Source organism: Ursus americanus, chromosome 12 (genome assembly GCF_024610735.1).
Source record: "Ursus americanus isolate L20-20 chromosome 12, mUrsAme1.1.p, whole genome shotgun sequence".
Classification (NCBI taxonomy): Eukaryota; Metazoa; Chordata; class Mammalia; order Carnivora; family Ursidae; genus Ursus; species Ursus americanus.
This window is the reverse complement of record NC_142138.1, coordinates 57,179,173-57,202,722: the sequence shown is the minus strand read 5'-3', so window position 1 is coordinate 57,202,722 and position 23,550 is coordinate 57,179,173. Positions and strand designations below refer to the sequence as shown.

General features: G+C 34.9%; 1 protein-coding gene across 1 annotated transcript in view; it reads right to left on the bottom strand.

The window, feature by feature from the left end:
• Positions 1-529: 529 nt before the first annotated feature.
• STXBP3 (syntaxin binding protein 3) overlaps positions 530-23,550 on the bottom strand; it is a 48,289-nt gene continuing 25,268 nt past the window's right edge. Inside the window, exons 8-19 of the mRNA XM_045801618.2 lie at positions 21,827-21,917; positions 19,068-19,192; positions 16,223-16,318; positions 16,031-16,088; positions 12,085-12,150; positions 11,266-11,346; positions 9,260-9,398; positions 8,866-8,972; positions 8,013-8,105; positions 6,266-6,351; positions 2,229-2,377; positions 530-1,435 (exon numbers count right to left, since the gene is read on the bottom strand). Of these exons, the coding sequence (XP_045657574.1) occupies positions 1,341-1,435; positions 2,229-2,377; positions 6,266-6,351; positions 8,013-8,105; positions 8,866-8,972; positions 9,260-9,398; positions 11,266-11,346; positions 12,085-12,150; positions 16,031-16,088; positions 16,223-16,318; positions 19,068-19,192; positions 21,827-21,917 (1,186 nt within the window). The 3' untranslated portion in view covers positions 530-1,340. The remainder of the gene's footprint in view (positions 1,436-2,228; positions 2,378-6,265; positions 6,352-8,012; positions 8,106-8,865; positions 8,973-9,259; positions 9,399-11,265; positions 11,347-12,084; positions 12,151-16,030; positions 16,089-16,222; positions 16,319-19,067; positions 19,193-21,826; positions 21,918-23,550) is intronic.

Below are 23,550 nucleotides of genomic sequence, written 5' to 3'. Positions count from 1 at the left end.
ATGTTGACTCTTGGACAACACAGGTTTGAACTACACAAGTCCACTTACACACAGATTTTTTGGATAAATACAGTATAATACTGTAAATGTATTTTCTTATGATTTTCTTAACATTTTTTTCTCCTACTTAGTTTACTGTAAGAATACAATATATAATACGTACAACACAAAATTTGTGTTAACTGTTTATGTTTTCGGTAAGGCTTCTAGTCAATCAGTAAAGTTTTTGAGGAGTAAACAGTTTTTCAAGAGATTTTCAACTGCACGGTTGGGGTTGGGGGGCAGGGGTCAGCAACCCATGTTGTTCAAAAGTTAACTATATTTTAAATGCACAAATACTTTGACGGCTATGCCATTGCTAGAAATTTATATTATAGAAGTATTTGTGTGTGTTTGCAAAGGTATGTACCCAAACAATGCAGCATTACATGTAAGAGCAAAACTCGGAAGATGAGTAATATATAAAATTATGAGGCCGCTATGAGGCCGGGTAAAAGCAGAGGTTTGAAATGAAGACGTTCCCTCTGTGTAACACATGTGCGGACATATCCCTTTATTATCCAACCTTATACAAATATTACATTGTTTTTATAAAAAGTCAACAGGGGCTATCTTGGTGGGAAGATTATGGTGCATTATTCTTTCTCTTTTTTGCAACTCTCTGATTTAGAACTTTTAAGCTTCCCGACTTGCCCATCATCCCCTGTCCCCCAAAAGATAACTTTTTAACTATACATATATTTTCTCTTAGAATATTCACACTTATTTTTGGTTTTCTACTTTAAACATACATGATTTTGAAATTATATAAAACTATGTTCTTTAGAAGTATCTGGGAAGACAGTTTACACTGCGAAATCATTCTATTTCTATTTTACGCATAAAAGAAATTATGAATTTCAATTGAAAAAAAAACCTGCACTTACAGAAAATCATTCTATGACACATACAATTACAATTTTTACTTTTATAGCCTTTTCATTTAAAATCATTCTTTCCCAAAAAAACTATACTTGAACGTAAGTATCTGATAAGTAATTAATATGTACACAGGTAGTTGTGAAGAATTATCCACAATTCTAATATATTCAGTTCCAAAGGTGAAAAATTTCCTTTTAGAGAGCATTTTAACATTTCTTCTCAGCATCTACAAAGCAGCAACACTCTTTAAATTATTAAAATGGCAAATCCAATGATATGTAATCATAAAGTCCCTTAAGAAATATATCTGAAAAATCATTATTCCATAAAATATTTACATTGTTTAAATTACATGATAGCAACCTTATCTTGATTAATTTTAGTTGAACATGTTAATAAGTATCTCCAAAAAAAAATAATTATTCATCCTTAATAAAGGAGACTTTATCCTTGGGTTTATTCAGCATCTTTATATCATCCAAAAGCTTTCTGGGTGTTAAAATATGCGTAGAACCTGGTAGGAGAAAAGATAAATTTTCAGAGGCCAGAAGTTAAGTAGATTCTCCTTGGCTAATTTTATTGCCCTGTCCCTCAATTTGCAAAGTGCCATAGCTTGGGGGCAATTTAACAAAATTTCTATAGGACACATTCCTAAAATCTGCCTATACTACAATATTTCAGTCCTTCCTCTTCATTGAATGGCATGCTCAGTAAACCACTCCTAATACTTTGTCTACTTTGTGTGATACATTGATATGCTGAAGATGAAAACTGGAGGTTACTGTACCCCTGTGGCAGAACAGAACAGTTACTGCTCAGTCACAGGATCATTAAGCAGTGCTGCAGATTTAGACCTGGTGTACAAATGCTGCATTCCATAGCTGAGCGGAATTTCTACATCAGTGGCTTTGACTGAAGTTCTTAAAACTAAATTCCATATAGGACTTGCCAATGTCAGGTTCACATCCACAAAAACATTCAAAGTATTTCTGTAGTAGAAATGTATTCATGCCTCAAAAATTATTTAATAATAAGGGCAAGACCAGAACATAATATTTTAAAGGACATATTTAATAATATCTAAATAATACAATATTTTGAAGCTTATTCCCTCAAAATCAGAATATTTAAAAATCAACTTATCAAAAAAGTCAACCAGGAAAAAACTCTAGTACATCAGAAAAAACACACTATGATTAATAAGTTTTTTTGCACTCAACAATTTAGACCTACATGTAATCTACAACATAAAGTTTTACAGTTAGTTTGTTTAAAAAAAAAACTAAAAAGAGGAAAAAATGTCTTACCAATAATAACTTCACAGGATTTATGTGCTTGAGAAACTTCATAAGCACAACGCATTTCAGAGTATGTAATTCCTCCAATTACAAAAACAATCAGTTTTGACCCATTTTTTCGGTCCTCTAAATAATTAGCTCTGGGTTTCTGGCGAGCACTAAAAAATAAACATACACAAACATGTTAAAAACATTTCCAAAGCCATAGTGCTTGTAGAGTTTTAAAAAAGCCTAACTCCAGCAAACTCAAATTTGGCACCAATTACCCTGTTTTTATGGAAATGACTTAACAATGGTATGACTGGAAAACTAAGACAGGTTAGGTAGGACAGCCCCACTTCAAATTTAATTTTGATTTAATAGAGAGTTTGGACAAATCACTCATAACCTAGTTTAGCATTTTTACGCATAAAATAAAGCTGACAATGACAGTCTATATACCTGAAAAGTCTATGACTTACCATTTTTAAAAAAAGATTGATTTATTTATTTGAGAGAGAGAGTGAGAGAGAGCAAGTGTAGGGGGGAGGAGCAGAGGGAGAGGGAGAAAGAAACTCAAGCAGACTCCATGCTGAGCAGAGAGCCTGATGTGGGGCTCGATTCCAGGACCCTGAGATCATGACCTGAGCTGAAACCAAGAGTGAGACACTTAACTAACTGTGCTATCCAGGTGCCCCAAAAGTCTATGACTTTCTGTCTTAAAAACCCTTTTGTTTCAGTGCCTTTCTCATTTTTTTAACTTCAGAAAGTCATAGACTTCTCAAGTATGTTATTTCTTCATATGAAATAAAAGAGTGTCAGCTCTATTTTATAGGTACAGGGAGGGAAGCACAGGTACAGATTTGGAGCCGATGTGGTACCGGGACATCCCATGCTGGAACTCAGTGAGGTAGGACGGTAGGAGGCACCAAACACATATCTGCACTCCCATGTTCACTGTAGCATTATTCACGATAGCCAAGACATGGACAATACTTAAACGTCCGTTGGTGGAGAGATGGATAAAGAAAATGCAGTGTATATATGCAGTGGAATATTATTCAGCCTTTTAAAAAAAGAAGGAAAGGGGCGCCTGGGTGGCTCAGCAGTTAAGCGTCTGCTTTTGGCTCAGGTCATGATCTCGGAGTCCTGGAACTGAGCCCTGAGGTGGGCTCCCTGCTCAGTGGGGAATCTGCTTCTCCCTCTCCCTCTGCCCCTCCCTCCCGCCGGTGCTCGCACATTTTCTCAAATAAATAAATAAAATCTTAAAAATAATTTAAAATAAAATAAAAATTAAAAAAAGAAGGAAATTCTGCCTACTGCAACAACGTGGATGAACCTGAAGGACATTATGCTAAGTGAAATTACGTTGGACTCGGAAAGACAAACACTTCTATGTGGAATCTGAAACAGTCAAATTCATAAGGCAGAGAATAGAATGTTGGTTGCCAGGGACTGGGCGGGGGAGGGGAAATGAGGTAGTGTTGGTCAAAGAACACAAAGTTTCAGTTATGCAAGATGAATTAATTCTGGAGATCTAATGTATTGCATGGTGACTATAGTTAACAAAATCTGCTTGAAAACTGCTAAAAGGGTGCGCCTGGGTGGTTCAGTCATTAAGCGTCTGCCCTCGGCTCAGGGCGTGATCCCAGAGTTCTGGGATCGAGCCCCACATCAGGCTCCTCCGCTGGGGGCCTGCTTCTTCCTCTCCACTCCCCCTGCTTGTGTTCCCTCTCTCGCTGGTTGTCTCTCTGTCAAATAAATAAATAAAATCTTAAAAAAAAAACCTGCTAAAAGGGTAAATCTTAAATTATTAAATTAAGCATTCTCACCACACACACACACACACACACACAAAAGAAAGAAAATGTTAAATTTGTGGGGGTGATGGATATATTAATTAGCTTGTGATCATTTTACAATGTACATGTATCAAAACACCAAGGTGTAGATATTAAACATATACAGTGCTATTAAGTCAATTACGCCTCAATAAAGCTGTTAAAAAAAGACCTGGTTACAACTCTGATTCTGCTTCTTTCTAATTCAGTAAGACTTTCAGCAAGTTACTGAACCTCTAATATTCAAGGGTTGTTTTCAGGATTAAATGAAATAATGCAGAGGATACACGAAGCATGGAATCTGGTACCAGGGAAGCACTCAATAAATAATAGCTAATATTTCTATCATTTCCTCCCCCAGATGCTCTAGGTCAGCACTGCCCAACACAGCAGCCACCAGCTACATGAAGCAAATTTAAATTAATTAAAATTAAATAAAATTTAAAACGCGGTCACACTGGCCACATATCAAGTGCTCAACAGTTCCATGTGGCTACTGACTCAATACTGGAGAGGGCAGATATATGACATTTCCATTACTGCAAGAAAGTTCTATGGGATAGCACTGCTCAAGAGCACAGGAATCACTTTTTTTGTTCTCACACTCCACTGGTAAAAATTTTGAGCTTTTATGTGAAAAGTAAATATTTCAAAATAAAAATGTATGTACTTCTATTAACAATATATATCAGTTTATAAATTATATATGTATACTGGTATATATTAATAAAGCATAATTTCTCCCTTTTTTAGGTAAAAATAAATAACCCCCAGATCATCTTGTTATCCATCTTGGAATCCATGTTCTAGAGGACTTCTAAGACCCTGAAATGTAGGATCCCATGGTAAACTTTTAATAATGTTCTTGTCTAGATAATTTCCATCTGCCATCTTAAGGAATGATGAGGGCATAAACAACAGAAAAAAAGTAAAAAGAATCAGTAACTGGTTTTAAAAGATGAAACAGGAATAAGATACACTCACAATTCCCATATAAAGCAAATCAAGGAGATACTAAAAGTGCAATTTTGGTTTAAAAACTATTTCAAGGGGTGCCTGGGTGGCTCAGTTGGTTGAGTATCCAAATCTTGATTTCGGCTCAGGTCATGATCTCAAGAGTTGTGAGATCAAGCCCTGTGTCAGCTCCGTGCTCAGTGGGGAGTCTGCTTGAGATTCTTTCCCTCTGCCCCTTACACTCTCATTCTCTAAAATAAACCTTAAAAAATATTTTTTCAAAAGAAAGAGAAACAGAAGAGAAATAGAGTAAGAACAAACAACAAAAAAAGGAGATAATACTGCTCAAAACAATTATGTGACTCTAAAAATTTTTAAATTTCTGAATAGCAATTTTAGGACAATGGGATTATATTTAATGTGTTTCACATACATGTAAAAGATGTTGTGCTAGTGTTTTATATTCTGATAGATATAAAAACAATAATTAAAGCCCTAGATCCTGAAAATCTCACTCCAGAAAGCACCTAGAAGCTTTGGTTAAAATAAGAATGAACTTTTAATTTTTTAAATTTTTTAAAATTTAAATTCAATTAATCAACATACAATGTATTATTTGTTTCAGGGGTACAGGTCTATGATTCATTAGTCTTATATAATACCCAGTGCTCATTATAACACATACCTTCCCAATGTCCATCATCTAGTTACCCCATCCTTCTCCCCCTTCCCCTCCAGCAACCCTCAGTTTGTTTCCTATGCTTAAGAGTCTCTTATGGTTTGTCTCCCTCTCTGGTTTCATCTTGTTTCATTTTTAAGAGTGAACTTCTTTTTAAAAGCACAGCTGAAAGTAAACAAATAAGAGAAATTTCCGAAGGCTAGCAGTAAAGAGGAAGCTAAAAACTAGAGTCAAACTGAGTTGAGGCTTGGTCTGCCTTGTGGAGTGTTAGTCTAAACTTAGCAAACCAGAGACTTGGGTATTTACCTGTTTAATGAACAAAAGAGACAAAGCCTTGGTATTATGCAATGTAGGGAGGGACTGGGAGTTGACACCCTGCATAAGGTAGGGCACTCATTTTTTTATGATAAAGTACATTTTCAGACTACTTACCTGGACTCATTTAAAATAGCTTGCAGTTAAAGAAAAACTGCCCCTTAAGTGACTATCCCTCCAGGAGAGTTGCCACTGTAAGAGTTACTTCTGTATCACTTCAGTTATTAGTCTGCAATATCATACTGACAATTTCACTGGCTTTCATTGATAGGTTTTACCTTACAGCTCCTGAGCCATTCCATACTGCTGGACACTGGGAACAATACGGCCATTCTTTCGAATCTAATCTATTATCAATGGCATCCTAGGAAAGAAAAGAATTAACAGCACTGAAAAAATGTACATTCTCGGACTTTTTAATTTGTATATTTTGTGTAAGACTCAAAACTTGTGTTTACAATTAAGGAACCTAAAGAGATGTGAATATTTAATAAAATAAGGTTAGCACTCTCTCTGAGACTTATAAAACTTTACTTGCTTCAAAAATTAATGCAATCCTTTACTTATTAAACCAGTATTTACTGAATGTCTACATTTCTTCATTTGGAAGGTCTCCATACTGGTGTTAAGGATTGCAGAGACCTCATCAAGACCTTTATCTCTAGAGTGCTAGGGGTTTCTAAATACCATCCTAGTCCTGACATACCTCTTTTAGGCTACTGGAGAATCCAGGCCTTACCCTTCATTGCAGTGGCTCTAAAGTAGGATGTGCACCCCTGACCTAGGGGTAATCAAAACAATCCAATGGGATGAGAGCGTTTTCCTTTTTGTTTAAAAAAATTTCCTGTTTTAGGCAGGGTTACATTTTATGATATACTTGTGTGTATAGGCATCACCAGTACAGTAATACAGAGTTTGTAAATAATCATATACTACAAGCCCATGTTCACAATTTTTGTGGTTAAGTATGCATGATTAAAACAGTTTGGAGACAACTGCTTTACAGCACAGTAGTAGAAAAGATATTGTTAGGTGGGCATAAGGAATGAACACAAGGTACTCAGTAGTCCAAGAATATTTCATTAAAACTGTAAGAAGCAAAGAAATCAAGTTTCAGGAGAAACCCTGAAGGCCTTGGAATGCCACTGGGCCCAAACTGGATTTTCTTTTTTTTAAATTAACATGCAAATCCTTGTTACAGGGTTCAGGAAGTCAACTCTTATTTTAAAAGTACTATCCAAGAAAGACTACTTAGCTACATCCTTGTTATGGGTAGGGAAAAAAATCTTACATTGTAGAAAACAAAGTCTAGGTTCTTTAAACTTTTCATCTGTGATTAAGAATGTGTGAATGACATAAAGTTAGCCAAGCAAAACAGGAAAATCATAGTCATAAATTGCACACACTTAGTTCCCAAAGCAAAGTAGAAACGGGTTTAAGTCAAAGGAAAACTGGAATAAATGAAACTATATTATTATAATTGAAGAACCAATGTCATAATTTTATTGCTCATAATACGATTTTTACTAGTTCATTTTCTAATTTCCCATAATTGAATATTTATTTCTAAAAGCAAACATTACTAAAGGCATAAACCATCTGTTGGATAGAACAGCAAACTATAGTTTACAACTTACAGTTTAATAACAAAAACACTCTTCCAAGAATACCGGAGTCTAAGGTCGTATGCAAATGTTATTTTGTTGAACTTTCATTCAAATGAATTATTTATACTTCTCCTACATATAGTTATTTAAAACAAGTTTTTTTTTTTTCGTAAGGCAGTTATGTATGCTTACTTTTATTTATTTTGAGGCAGTCAGTGTGTAAGTTTGAGATCTTCAAGGAAAGAATCTTCAAATTTCCCTTCCTCCCTTGACCCCAGATACAGCCTTCTTTTGTGAACCCTCCCAGTACGGCAGAAACTCCTGGTCAATAGATATGCTCAGACTGACAGATAAACACACAGGGAGTAAGGAAAACTCTACAGAAAGGCACCAGAAAGTAAAATTTAATGAGCTTTACCTCCAAAATATCTTTGATAAAAGGTGTCCATCGAGAGAGTTGAAAAGTTTCTTCTGTAGACCTATCCTTTCTTAATGGTTTGCTTTGTTGAGACTAATACAATAGAGGAAAAAAATTTAAAACCCATAATTTTATTTAGTAATATTCTCTTACTACATTTTCTTAAAAAGATATTTAAATTACAGCAAATACTATATTGTATTTGACTTAAAACTAAGGGGCACTAGTGTGGCTCAGTCAGCTAAGCGTCTACCTATGGCTCAGGTCATGATCTCAGGGTCCTAGGATCAAGCCCCATGCTGGACTCCCTGCTCAGTGGGGAGTCTGCTTCTCCCTCCAACTCCGCCCCCTGGCTCATGTTCTCTCTCTCACTCTATCTCAAATAAATAAATAAAATCTTAAAAAAAAAACAAAAAACAAAAAACTAAGAATGGAAATGCTTACTCAAAAAATCTGAATAGTTGGAATCACATAATTCACCATACTTTGTGCTCTAATGATAAAATGTAGAATAGTATCAGAAAATATATTTACTCAAAAGTGCTATAAAACTTGATGGGAAAGAGAGAGATTCTAAACACAATTCTTTCAAAATCTGCTATAAAGGGAATCATACAGAAAAGCATAAACAGCAAATTACAACAGAAGACATAAGATATAAATTCACTAGAAAAGCATATTTGTCCAAATTACTCACATGTGGAAAAGAAAACAAAATTAAACATTTTTTACTTACCAAATCTACAGAGTGAAATTAAGAATATTATGTGGATTCCCATATAAGAAAACATATTTAATGCAAACAACCACATATATACAGATATGAATATATACTGAACGTAAGATTTCTTACTGGGGGGACAATGGGAACACCAAGGTAACTCCAGTTACGGATCATGTCGCTTTCATTTTCTATCTTTACGTTCTGGATCAACCTGTCCAAATTTTCTTCCGTAGTTCCTTAGATAAAAATATGAGTGCACAGTCACATAATTGCTACCACAATCATGTGTAGGTTTCAGGGAGTACCCATGAATAAAGCTTATTAAAGAAAAAGCAAATGTTTAATTATATATCCTTTGGTCTTCTCCCGATCTCCTATTTTTCCTTATATTTATCTTACCCAATGTCAGCTACTACCTTTGAATTTTCTAAGACTCTCTTATGGTTAATAGTAAATTACTTATTATAAAGTGATTTTAGAGCTGAGTATTTTAATATGTTGATGAAAATAAAATCTCTCTTACCATTAATACTGAAGATGTAAAGTAGAATCGCTCTTATTTTATCATAATTATCATGATTTTTGTTCAGTAGAACTGGAAGAAGTACTCGCATAGAATCTTTCACCTTCTGTCCTTCTGCATCAGTTCCAAGTGCCAGGTCCTTAATGACAATTAAATGTAGTCAGTGGCCTATAATGCAAATTCACTTTTCAGTTAAAAATATCTTAAATCCAGGGGCACCTGGCTGGCTCAGTTGGTACAGCATGCGACTCTTGATCTCAGGGTTGTAAGTTCAAGCCCCATGTTGGTGTAGGGATTACTTAAAAATAAAATCTTTAAAAAAATATCTTAAATCTTGTCAAATTTTAATGTAACACTGATGATACTTCAAATGTAGGCATCACTTGTAAACCTCTGATTGTACAAAATATAAAAAGTCAAAAAATAATTCAGAGAGAAAATCATGAATCTAAACCTATGCTACTATGGTAGCCCTGAGCTACATGTGGTTAATGGGCACCTGAAATGTAGCTAGCCTGAATTAAGATGTGCTTATTTATAAGTGAAAACACCAGGTTTCTTGAAGACTTGGTGTGTCAAAAGGACCGTAAAATATTTCACTAAAAATTTTTATATTTGATTACGTGTTGAAATGATAGGATTTCGAAAGCATTAGGTTAAGTCAAATATATTATTAAAATTAACTACCTTTGTTTCTTTTTACCTTTTTATGTGACTACAATTGATCCTTGAGTAGCACAGGTTTGAAGTGTGTGGATCCACTTATACATGGATATTTTTCAATAAATACAGCACAGTACTTTAGAAGTATTTTCTCTTCTTTATGATTTTTTAGGAACATTTCATTTTCTCTAGCTTACATTACTGTAAGAATATAGTACATAATGCATACAACATACAAAACGCGTGTTACCTGCTTATGTTATCAGCAAAGCTGCTGATCAACAGAAGGTTATTAGTGTGCGGGAGTCAAGTTTTGGGGGAGTCAAAAGTTATACATGGATACTTTACTGCCACGTCAGCACCCCTAAATCCTTGTTCAAGAGTCAGCTATGATATTTAAAATTACATATGGATTGGGGTGCCTGGGTGGCTCTGCTTCAGACTCTTGATTTCGGCTCAGGTCATGGTCTCAGGGTCATGGGACTGAGCCCCTATAGCTTAAGATTCTCTCTCCCTCCCCCTCTGCCCTTCCCCTGCTCATGCTCTCTCTGTCTCAAAATAAATAAATAAATCAAATTACATAGGGCTTGCATTCTATTTCTTTTAGGACTGGTCTAAACATTTTTGGCATTATGGGGGGGGCTCTAAAACAAGTTAACTGTGCCAATGCAGTACGCTGCAGGGTGGTGCATTAGATGTTGCACCTAGGACGACTGGGCGGCTCAGTCAGTTAAACATCTGCCTTCATGCTCAGGTCATGATCCCAGGTTCCTGGGATCGAGTCCTGCATCGGGCTCCTTGCTTAGCGGGGAGCCTGCTTCGCCCTCTGCGTGCAGCTGTCCCTGCTTGTGCTCTCTCTCTCTGACAAATAAAATCTTAAAAAAAAAAAAGTTTAAATAAATAAATAAATAAATGTTGCACCTACTCAGAAAGGCCTGACAATAGAGGTACTCTGAAATAATGTTCCAAACACTAAAATTATCACATTTACCCAAAAATGCACAATCACAGATTAGGAGGGACTGCTTACTATGATACTTATAGCTACCTGATAATGTTGGTGGGGAGTGATGTATTTATTTTTATGTATTTCTTAAGTACGCTCCATGCTCAGTGTGGAGCCCAACATGGGGCCTGAACTCGACCCTGCAGAGATCAAGACCTCCACTGAGATCAAGAGTCGGATGCTTAACTGAGTGTGCCACCCAGGTGCTCTGGGAGTTATGTATTTAAATACTGCCTAGTTGAGCCCCCTTCTAAGAGAGATCCTGTGATTTAGTGCACCTTACAAAGTTCGATCTGGAAATTTATGATGACATAGGTATTTCTTGCTCTGCACATACCTGTTCACTTTTGCAGAGCTTTTCTATATTAGGCTTGAATTTATTCATGCAATCTTCTGCTAAGTTAAGATGGACAACTTGCTGAAAAACAAAAGAAATCAATTGCTTAAAGCATTTTAATTTCTTTTTGTGCAACTGATAATATTAAACTTGTGAGATAGGCCTGAAGGAAATTATGGGCTGAGGTGGAAAAGAGGTACCATGTACAAAGCAAGGAAAATCGCTGAAGAAAAAGCAAAAAGTAAGAATTAACATAGTCCACAGGGGATAATCAACAGACAGCAAAAAATAGAATAGAAAGGTTGAATATGCGTTTAAGAATTGAAAAAGAAGGTGAGGGAAAAAAACTAAGTCCTGAAAAAGTTTTTGTATTTATATTATTGGTTCTTGACTAAGGTGCTGTATGATAAAAAATGACTGATAATGACTCCTAGAAAGACTGATACAGCAAAAAGAACAGTTTACCTGCCAACACAGCTTAAGGGCTTTTAACTACTAATATATAACTATTAAAGAACCAAGTAGAATAACCACCGCTGGCTAATACAATGTTGAATTTTGTTATTAAGTTGATAAATACAAAATTCTCTGTCTGGCTGTTGAAGACAAAGATATAAAAAGCTGAAGCTGGATTCGGATGAATCTAGATTACATAGAACACTACTGAGAAGCTTAGATATTTGGAATAGACCTAGAGTAAAATTTTACAGGATAACTAACACCAAGTGTTCCATGACACCCACTACTAAACTTGACTATAGAACTGGAAGGACTAATAAACTAAAAATGAAAAAGTATCTCATATACAATACTGCTTACCTTAGTAATCTGTTTACGGAAATGGGGCATCTTTTTCATCAGCTGGGCAAGAGCACTGAGCGATGTCTAGAAAAAAAAGTCAAACATTTTTAAAGCAAACTTATAATTCAGGTATGCTATACAATAATTTTTGAAGTTTCTTATTTTTTTTAAAGATTTATTTTATTTATTTATTTTCGAGAGAATGCGAGCACACGGCCAGAGGGGAGGGGCAGAGGGAGAGACAGTCTTATGCACATTCCATGCTGAGCGTAGAGCCCAAAGTAAGGCTCAATCTCATGACTCTGGGATCACGACCTGAGCTGAAACCAAAAATCAAATGCTTGACTGTGTCATCCAAGCACCTAATATAACAATTCTTACATCTTGTAGTTTTATTGCTAATTTTCTAAATATTTGGCAAATTAAAAAAAAAATTCAAGAGACTTTCAGTTTCAGTCGCTATAAAGTAGCTGATATCAAAATTATTCTCCCCCATAAACAAAAACAGAATTGGACAAAATAAATAAGACAACAGCTCTCAGGCAATGGATAAGAAAAAGAGCTCACAGCTAAGATACTTGAGCAAGAGAAAACACAGGTGACCCTTGCACTCACCCTGGCTTTTCCCCGGGGCACTTTCTAAAACATGGTGAAAGGAAGAAGAATTCAAGTAAAAAGCACTGGTCTCCCTGGGCAGAGGAGAAAGTGATCAGCTTGGGGCTGGTGAGGTAGGGTCTGGGGGTCAAGGTGCTACAGAGAAAGAGCCAGTCACAACATAACTCAAAGATACGACTTGAAGAGGCGTTGCCTTTGGATCCCTGGCCAAACACTAAGCTGCATGTGTAACGGGCAAAACTCTTAAAGGTCTAGCACAGAACAACTGCTGGATGGCTAAATGCTGGACAGAGATTTCAGAGGGGTCTTAGTGCTAAGAAAATGCTGGTATTCTCTGATCCAAAGAAGAGAGTGCCAAGGGAACATCCCAGACATTCAGTACTAGGACTGTCTTTGAACTAAGTGCAAAAGGAAATACACTCACCGTAACAGCACCTGGCATGAAGTCTCAACAGAATTAAGGTTATTTATCAGCAAATTAAATGCCTGCTAGAACAGAAATCAATACTCTTTGCAGAGAGAACATCATCTAGCGCCTCTGCAATATGTAATCTGCGATGTCTAACATATGCTAAAATATTACTGGTCATGTAAGACAGAAGAAAGTGATCAATACCAAAGTGATTAAAGAGTCAATAAATGCAGACCCAAGACAAAGAAGATGTGGTATACATACATAATGGAATATTATTCAGACATAAAAAAAGAAAGACATCTTGCCATTTGCAACAACATGGATGGATCTAGAGAGTCTAATGCTAATGAAATAAGTCAGTTAGGAAAAGACAAACACCATATGATTTTACTCATGTGGAATCTAGGAAACAAAACAAATGAACAAAGAATAAAAGAGATGGACCAAAAATCAGACTCTTAACTATAGAGAACAAACTGATGGTTACCAGAGGGGAGGTGGGTGAAATGGGTGAGAGGGATTAAGAGTGATGAACACTGAGTAATGTATGGAATTGTCGAATCACTATATTATATACCTGAAACTAATATAACACTGCATGATAACTATACTGGAATTAAAAAAAAAAGAAAAAGAGGCTGACCCAAGACAATCCAGATGTTGGGAGTTAACAGACAAAAAATTAAAAAATAACACATTTATGTTAAAGAAAACAGGAAAAGATGAACTAAATGGATGAAAAGACACAGTATTGCAACAGAAAATTATAATTTATTTAAAAAATTCAATGAATGTCTTAGAACTAAATGCAATATTAGAAATTAAAAATACAGTGACTCTCCTACATTGCTGGCGGGACTGTAAAATGGCACAGCCACGATAGTATGGAATTTTCTTATAAAGTTAAACATACATTTACCATAGACCCAGCCATCCCACTTTTTTTTTTTCAAAAAGATTTTATCTATTTATTTGAGAGAGAGGGAGCACAAGCGAAGGGAAGAGGCAGAGAGAAAAGCAGGCTCCTTGCCGAGCAGGGAGCCCAACTCAGGCTGGATTCCAGGGTCCCGTGATTATGACCTGAGCTGAAGGCAGACGCTTAATGGACTGAGCCGCCCAAGTGCCCCCCTGAAACCCCACTCTTTTTACCCAAGGGAATGAAAACATCTGTTTACACAAAACCTGAATATTTTATAGTGGCTTTATTCGTAACTGCCAACAATCTGAAAAAAAATGTTCAGCAACTGAGCTACCCAGGCACCCCCAAAATAACATCTTAAGTTTATAAACACATGTTGAGTAAAACATATGACAACAATAGCACAAAACAGGAAGGGGGTAAATACAGTCAAACAGTTATAAGGTTCTGAATTATTCAGGACATGACAAAAGTATACTTTAAGTAGCCTATGATAAGATAATGATACCTTTTAGGGCACCTGGGTGGCTCAGTTGGTTGAGTGTCTGACTTTTGATTTTGGCTCAGGTCATGAGATTAAGCCCCAAGTTGGGCTCCTTTAGCCCAGCACAGAGTCTGCTTGGGATTCTCTCTTCCTCTCCCTCTGCCCCTCCCCCGCTTGCACACACCTCTCTCTAAATATATAAAATCTAAAAAAAAAAAAAAAAGAGGAATATTACAGGGAAATATTTCTCATAAACCTGGAATTAAATAACCTAAGCAAAATATTAGCAAACAGATTCAGTGATATAGGAAAAGGATAATGCATCAAGACTGGTGCAACTTATTCCAGGAATGCATGGTTGGTTTGTTATCATAGTAACAGAAAAAAGGAGAAAAAAAAATAATTTCAGTAGATGCATTTGATGAAATCCAACATCCATTCTGATTACAAAAACCAAAACAACAACCTGTTTCGCAAATTAAGAATAGAAGGGATAATCCTGATAAAGGATGTATCAAGGGGCGCCTGGGTGGCTCAGTCAGTTGAGCATCCAAATCTCGATTTCGGCTATCATGATCTCAGGGTCGTGTGATGGAGCCCTGCACTGGGCTCCACTCTGGGTGTGGAGCCTACTTGGGATTCTCTCTGTCCTTCGCCCTCTGCCTGCCCTGCCCAACCCTGTGCTCTCTCTCTCAAAAAAAAGAAAAAAAAAAAAGAAAAAAAAGGATGTTATCTAAAGTAACCTAAAACCAACACAACACTCAATGGTGAAATATCAAACACGTTTCTCCTAAGGTTGGGAATGAGACAAGGATATCCTCTATCATCAATTCTGTTCTACATTATAGGGCTAGGAGATATTAACTACTAAGAAAACTATTTTAAAATGTGTAAAGATTGGAAAGGATCAGGCTAAATTTTCTTTATTCACAGATGATATTATTGTGTAATCTTCTGGAATGATGGAAATGTTCTCTATCTTGATTTAGGTGGTGGTTCCAAATATATATATAGAAGTAAAAAGTTACTCACAGTATACACTTAGGATATGTGCACTTAGGTAAATTACACCTCAAAAAAAAGCTAGCAAAAATGCACTGATGAAATTGGCTAAATGGCTTTTTAAAAATAAATTCAATGAAGCAAGACAGACAAAATGCTGCTACCTGTTGAGACTAGAAAATGGGTACATGGAGTTTGTTTTCTCTACTTTTGTGTATGTTAGAAATTTCCCAAAATAGAAAACTAAAAAGATAAAATAAAAATTTTAAACACATTTAAAAATTCACCATCATTATTTTGAACGTTTTTGTTTGTTTTTAAAGATTTTATTTATTTGACAGAGAGAGACAGCGAGAGAGAACACAAGCAGGGAGAGTGGGGGAGGGAGAAGCAGACTTCCTGCTGAGCAGGAAGCCTGAGGTGGGGCGTGATCCCAGGACCCTGGGATCATGACCTAAGCGAAGGCAGACGCTTAACGACTGAGACACCCAGCCGCCCCATTATTTTGAATGTTAAATAAAAGTCTTACCTTCCCTTCTGTTGCTTTCTTTGTTGATGAAATTTCCTTCATTAGTTTGGGAATTTCCCTGTCAAATTTGAGAAAATTCTTTAGATTTCTAAGGTGTTACTCTTTACAGAAATATTCTAAGATTATAAAATATACTTTCATGTACTTAGTGCCTAAAAAATATGGAATAAAAATTAAAATGGGTTCACATACTCTAACACAACTGCAATATGCCGATGTCGAATTCTGACCCAGAGGTCATCATCTTCTTCAAGGATTGCCTCCTTTTCTTTCCCATCTGTTTTGTATCTACAAGTAGACAGAAATAAAAATCTTTTGAATTATCCCCCACGAAAAGTGGAAGAAACATTTTTACAAACAATAATTTTAAGACACAGCTCAAGAAATTGAACAATACATACATTCAATCCAGTATTTTAGGATGATAATGAATACCTACTCAAAACTAAGGCATATTGCTTGCTGTCCTTACATTAAAAATCAAAGTGCTATGTCTACCAAGACATTTTTGCTTTCAAATGTTAGGATATAGCTCAGCAAAATGTTATTTTATGGAACAAAAATCCAATGTTCTACAATCAACTCTAAGAACAAGACTAAATTTATTATTAACGTGTTCTAATTGCTTAAAATACTATTTTGATGTGTTCGTAACCATCAGTGCAACTATCAAATACCCATTAAGTGAAGAACAGAAACATCACCTCCAATGTAGCCTATTAAATACTGAAGGTGTTTCAGAGTTAACATTTCATAAACATGTATCCAAGTAAATAAATTCATAAACATGTATCATCTGTTTCTATATTCTTCCCTAATCCTATAACCACATCTCCTTTGAAGAATGGGAAAGGAAATGAGAGAAAACTAATATAGTCATAAAAAACTGTGATTGCTTTAATGAGTACTATTGAAGTAAGAAGCAATTCAAGGGGTTCATGAAATTACTCAAAATGGGCTTCCTGACTCACTGCCTCCCCAAATGTAATTTGTCCCTTCTCTTTTTACACAGATAGCCTCCTTCCATCTGCGGAGCTAGGGAGATTCAATCACCCTTGGAACTGTCAATTTCCTGAGCCAAGATTAGAAAGGACAGCTTTGAACTTTCCCAGCTCTAGATTACAGACAATAAATGTAGATTTCTCCTGTATGAGTACAATCACTTTCGTAACTCCCAAAATTACAGGCCCCACCCAAAACACCATTTACCTATGCAGTCTTAAGTGCAGACACCCAAAGGCAGAATGACTGTGCTTAACCAGAACACATTAAGGAGAGAAGCAGCCCATTTGCCATTTAAAATGCCACTTTGTACTTATATAATATCTTTAACCTTTGATTTATAAACAAAGATTAAGGCAGCAAGCCTAATAATACCAAAAGATGATGACAACCCCATTTTAAGAGTACATTTAAAGAGATCACCAAGATAAAAAATAGAACATGGATACCTAGAATTTCCTGCTTTGTACTGTTTCCATGAACAATTGTAATGGAGCAAAAAGCACAGGAGTTCAAGCTTCCATCTTAGTTTTATCTCTGGACTTTTCTGATTCATAATAAGAAGTATTGCTGGCTTTTTTTTTTTTTTTTAATAAGTCTCTCCCTTAAGCAGGCTCCACACCCAGCATGGATAAAGTATTTATCTCTCGGGGGCGCCTGGGTGGCTCAGTTGGTTAAAACGTCCAAACTTTGGCTCAGGTCAGATCATGCCCCATGTTGGGGTCTGTGCTGGGTGTGGAGCCTACTTAAGATTCTCTCCCTCTTTTTGCCCCTCCCTCTCCAAAATAAATAATTAAATAAAATATTATTCTCCCTTCAAGCCCCTCATTGCTGGGCATGGAGCCTACGTGAAAAAAAAAAAATTATCTCCCTAGGTTTGCTGGCGAGGAAAGAAAGGTTTAATTTTTTTTAAGAGTAAGGGAGAGACTTATGAAGCGTCCATCAGTTTAATTTTCTTTTCTAGACTTTTTTTTTTTTTTAAGTTTAACTCTTTTCTAAATCTCTTGAGCAATGCAGGTTTAGAGACCTAAAGGACAAGAGAGGTAAACAATATCTCTTCTGAAAATTCTGAATAAACTGCTTGAAACTACTTTTGTATTAGAAAAATAGCAATACTGATTTCTCTAGGTCACCAGACATTAATATAAATTACACAGAGAAAAATTCAGAAGCCAGGATTTGACCAGAATGCAAATAAACATAAAATAGAAAATACATAAATACAATACATAGGGTAGAAAAAAGATCTTTTAATCAAAATTACTAAATTAATTTAAACATAAAATTTCAGAACTGATTCATATTCCTTTTTTTACCACTATGCTTAAACAGTAAATCATAGATGAAAAATGCCAATTTGGACTTAGAGATTATGACATCAACATGTAAATATATACATGTATGTACACCTATATACACTCATAATGATTCACAATAATACAGTAAAATGGTTTCCTTCATAGAAAAGTTACTTCACTTTTCACTTAGCTTTCTATTTGGCATTACTTTTAAAGTAAGTATGCCTGTATCAGAGTTAAGTCAATAGGTACCAAATTAGTAATATTATGCCTATTCTCAATAGTTACCCTATTCAGTTTTCTAGTTTTCTAATGTTCTTAAATACATATTGACAAGACACACACACAGATACTTTTGCACGTGTGATTCAGAATAATTATAGCCTAACAAGTTTGAATATGGTTTCCACTTCAATAAATACAGTTGTGGGCCTGGTATTTACTCTTAACATAAGCAAAAAGTTCGAATTCTAACTGTTTAAATGCAGCTTTGTTATAGACATAGTTAAGGAAGCAACTACACCAAAAAAGCTTCAAAGCAGTCAAATTACCCATTAACTTACAAGGTCAAGATATGTTTAATACGTTCTGATTATAGGGTAAGAGAATGATAATGTTTCTGAATATCAAAGTTACAGGGGCTTTAGATTTCTGGTGCCTACACGAATCATTAAATGCTCATATCCTATATACCCTGTTTGTATATGCCCTTTATATGCCCTTCAAGTTATACTTGCTTGTATGTATCATTCTCAATTGGCAGTAGATCATATGCCATTGCCTGAAAGGTCAGTTCATGCAGGACAGTGGACACAGGATCAAAGCCACGATCAATTATTATGAGCTGGGAATGAGTTTTACCCTGGAATAACAAGATAAAATTATCTTCAGAAACTTCAATTTCTTTGTGTGAACACCTTGTTAATATCTCAGAAAACAAAAGCAGACCTTTCCTAAATTCTGTCTCATTCTTAAGAACGTGAAGTTCTATTAAAATAGAAAAATTGGAGTGGCACAATAAGGGAAAAAAACAAGACTACAAAAAACTAAAGCTTTCATAATTAGATTAAGGGGCTATATTCAATAAAACAATATTGCGAAAATTCATTTTAAAAAAAGTAACATTTGCCTTGCACTAAATTCATTTTCTTAGAAATTCAGCTCCATAAACACTAAAACTGATATAAATTATGAACAGTAGTCACGACTAAGGCTCTAAGCACATGTGCTAAGCAAAAAATATGTAATTTAATTCTTATAGCAACCCTGTGAGGCAGGTATTATTATCTCCATTTGATGAGGGCATTAGAGCTTAAAATTCAGTAACTTGCCCAAATCACATAGCTAGTAAGTGGCAGAATGGAGATTCCAACCCAGGTCAGTTTCACTCCATGCCTGTGCTCGTAACTGTTATGCTATTTAAAAAGATTATACTGAGGCCAACCAAGATGGCAAATCAAAACGAAAGCCTTGTTATTAATTCACAAACAGCACTAATCATTAAACAGTGAATAATAATGCTGGGAAAAGTATTGTTAATATCAGTGTTTTTCATACTTCATTTTAGGAACTAGGATTATTATTTAAAGCAGTAAGAAATAATTACAACTCCATGCAAGTGATGAATCACTAAATTCTGCCCCTGAAACTAATACTACACTATATGTTAACTTGAATTTAAATACACTCTTGCAAGGAAAAAATAAGTAACTACAACTCATTAGACGAACATTTCCTATTTATTTCCATGTATGAGACATAGGTAAATTACATGAGACAGACCTTCAAAAAAATGTTTAATTAGCCATTTACTCATTTAAACCTTGACCCCATATGGTACAGTGGTTTAAAGCACAAGCCTCTGGAATCAACACAGATCCAGGGATGAGTTCAGTCTTGACCATTAACTTGCTCTAAGATTTTGGATAAACTGTTTTAACTTGTTAGTATCTCAGTATTCTCATTTGTAAAATATAATCAAAACTTCTGCTGTATAAGATTATTGTAAAGATTTAATGTAATAACACCATAATACATTTAGTACCTAGCACTTAGTAATAAGCCTTCAATACCTCTAAGTTATAAGTCCTCAAAAATACAAATAGGAAAAAGACAGTGCAATATAAATGTTATATCAAGGATTGGGGTTATGACAAATGGGGAAGGAAGCATCATTTGACCTGAAGAGTCAGGAAACGCTTCAGAAAGGAGGTGACACTTCATCATGTCTTTAGGTGAAGGAAAATAATCAAGTATTGGAAGGATGTATAATTTCCCAGGCAGAAAAATGGAAAGGACAAGTTTGTTTTTTGTGGATTTTGTCTTTTTTTCATTGAAATTATGAAGGACAAAAGGATATTTACTAACATACTGATCATGTATCTCTTCCTTCATTCAACATACATTTATTGACTATTACTATGCTACATCAGAATGGCTTTCACCAGACCTCTAGTAACTTTTGAGTTCTAAACTAACATTACATCTAAGCTTATACCCTCCCATTCCCGTGCAGTTGCTTGTGAATTTCCCTTTTTCATTATGCCTCTGTCAAAGAAACCGGTTATCTAAGCAACCAAGTCCCTCTTCCATGATGTTGTACTTATTCTTTAAGCTGAAGAGCCTCTTCCTCTGGGGTGCTTTCCAAGATTCCAGTTAGAAAAAGATTAAGCCCCTGCCTACATTCCCATTATATTCTATGTATTGTTCTTTTCATTTCACTTACTAAAAAACACTGTATCAGAGTAATCAGAAACCACTGATTACTCCTGCCCATCTCCTCTTAGTTCTAAATTAGCAACAATTTCTTTCATTCATTTCATATGGCTCCCTAAGCCCCCCGGCCCCACCTCCTTCAGTCACCTCAGACTCCTCATTCTCCAACCCAAGTCTAAATGCTGGTATTCTCCATGTCCCAACCTTAGTCTCTGATTACTTTACACTACCTTCGTAAGATAATAACAGCTGCCATTCATTAAACTCCTGTATGTGCCGGACACATTAATTCGCTTAATCTTCATACCAACCAAGCAAGCTATATGTTTATCTCATCCATTTTATAGATGAAAATACAACTCAAACTAGATAATTTGTGCAAAGTCAGAGCTAGTAATAACAAGAATAACTATATTTATTGTTTATTCAGTAATAAACATCATTATAAGAACTTTAAAAGTAGTAACTCATTTAACCCTCTCTCTGTAAAATAGGTATTCTTATTATCCCCATTTTACAGACAAAAAAAACTTAGGCAAAGAGAAGTTACATAATGTGCCCAAACTGACATATGCTATGAATTAAATGGCAGAGCCAGGATTTGGACACAGTGCTTACTTTAAAAACCATATCTCCCCCACAAAACCACACTATTAAGCTTTCAGCTAACATCCATGTTAATGATTCCCAAATCAGTACTGGAAAATGAACAGATTTTTTTGGTTTATGAAGAAATAACACAGACGTTGTGCATAATCACTATTTGCCTTTTATACATTACCTTTATTAGGCTCTTTTGATCAATCTTGTAGTAGTTTTCAAGTTTTTTTTCAACAAGCTGGGCAAGCTTACTGGCATTATCTAGAGGTTTACTAAAAGTGGAAAAAATGTTCAAACAATTATCTTTCTTTCAAAACACGTTACAATATCATAAAGCTGAATTCTAAAATTAAACCACATGACAATTTATTAATTTAAAAGAGTTTATAACACAGAGAAGTTCAGATAATAATATATCAAATATAATGTTATACCAATTTGTCTGGATTTTTACAAATGTAAACCTTATCATATGTGCTTCAGATTTTCTTAATGTAAAGAAAATAATATAAATAAAATTGCAGTTCCCTTTATTTTCTTCCCAATTCCTAGGCTTCTCTTCTACCTCTATCCAACCCCCAATTGCAACCACTACCATGAATTTGGTGTGTATTCTTCCTGTCAATGCTGTTATATATATATTTACTATTTTATATATGTTTAATAGTATATGTTATATATATGTTTGAGATCTATGTTGACATATATATATCACATTTATTCATTTTAGTTCTATATAGTATTCCATCATATAATTATACTGGATTCTATGTATTCATTCCCTGAAGGATAGACATTTAAGTCATTCTCAATTTTATACTATTTCAAACAACACTGAAACAAATATCTTTGAAAATAAATCTCTACGTATGTTTCTCTACATCTAAAAGTATAACTGCCAAGTCATAAAGTACATTTTTTACTTTTTTAGATATTAGCATATTACTCTCCAAATTAGTTGACCAATTATCCTTCCCACTAGCAGTGTGAGATTTCCCAACATGTTCTCTAACATCTAATCAGCTTTCCAATATAATCTTTTGCATAAACTCTTATAAATCACTCTCTACTAAAATGATAAAATCATAATCTAAATTATATCTTCAAGACGAGTGGCATTAGTATAACTTTTGAGTCTACAAGAAAAATGCTGGAAAAAGCTCCCAATTAGCATACCAACCTCAAAAATGAAGAGTCTTATTTTGAGGATTTCAAAGAGTTAAAGACTCTTTAGGTTTAACACCTTAAGAATAAATAAAGCAGCAACTATAAAGAATAATTTAGTATACATTTTGCTTTAAAATATTTTCAAAACAAGTAATTTTATGTTTGAATTACTTTAATGGTCCATAAGATATAAAGGAATGCTTTGAGAAAGTGCAAGTAGGATTTTAAAAGCCTGGATTATTCTTTAACTATTGCACTAACTCAAAACAGGTCCATTGGTGAGCTTTTAATTTATTAATTGGTTATATTTACTCATCCTGAACAGAGCCAACACCAAGAGCAGAAACTTGAACAGCAACTGAACTCTAACAGAAGATAAACCACTTAGCTCTGTTCCCCTGAGTTCAGAATGTAATTAGTATATCACCTCTAAGAAAAAGAATGTTTTCAATACCTGATGTACGTATGAGTAGAGCTTATTAGGTAGCATCTGAATTAAGGAGATTTGCTATATTTTTCAAAGTAATTAATAGATTTTTTTAAGTGCTTAAGAGTAACGTAACTTAAAATATTACATGAATTTGACATTAAACAGTTCAGCCCAAATAGCCTGACCAATGCCAATGTTTAAATTAAAGAAACTTCTAAAAGAGAAATGAGTGATAATACATATTAGTTGTACTACAGTATATTTACTACTATCATTTTACTGGTGCCATGCACTATTCTGAATGCTTT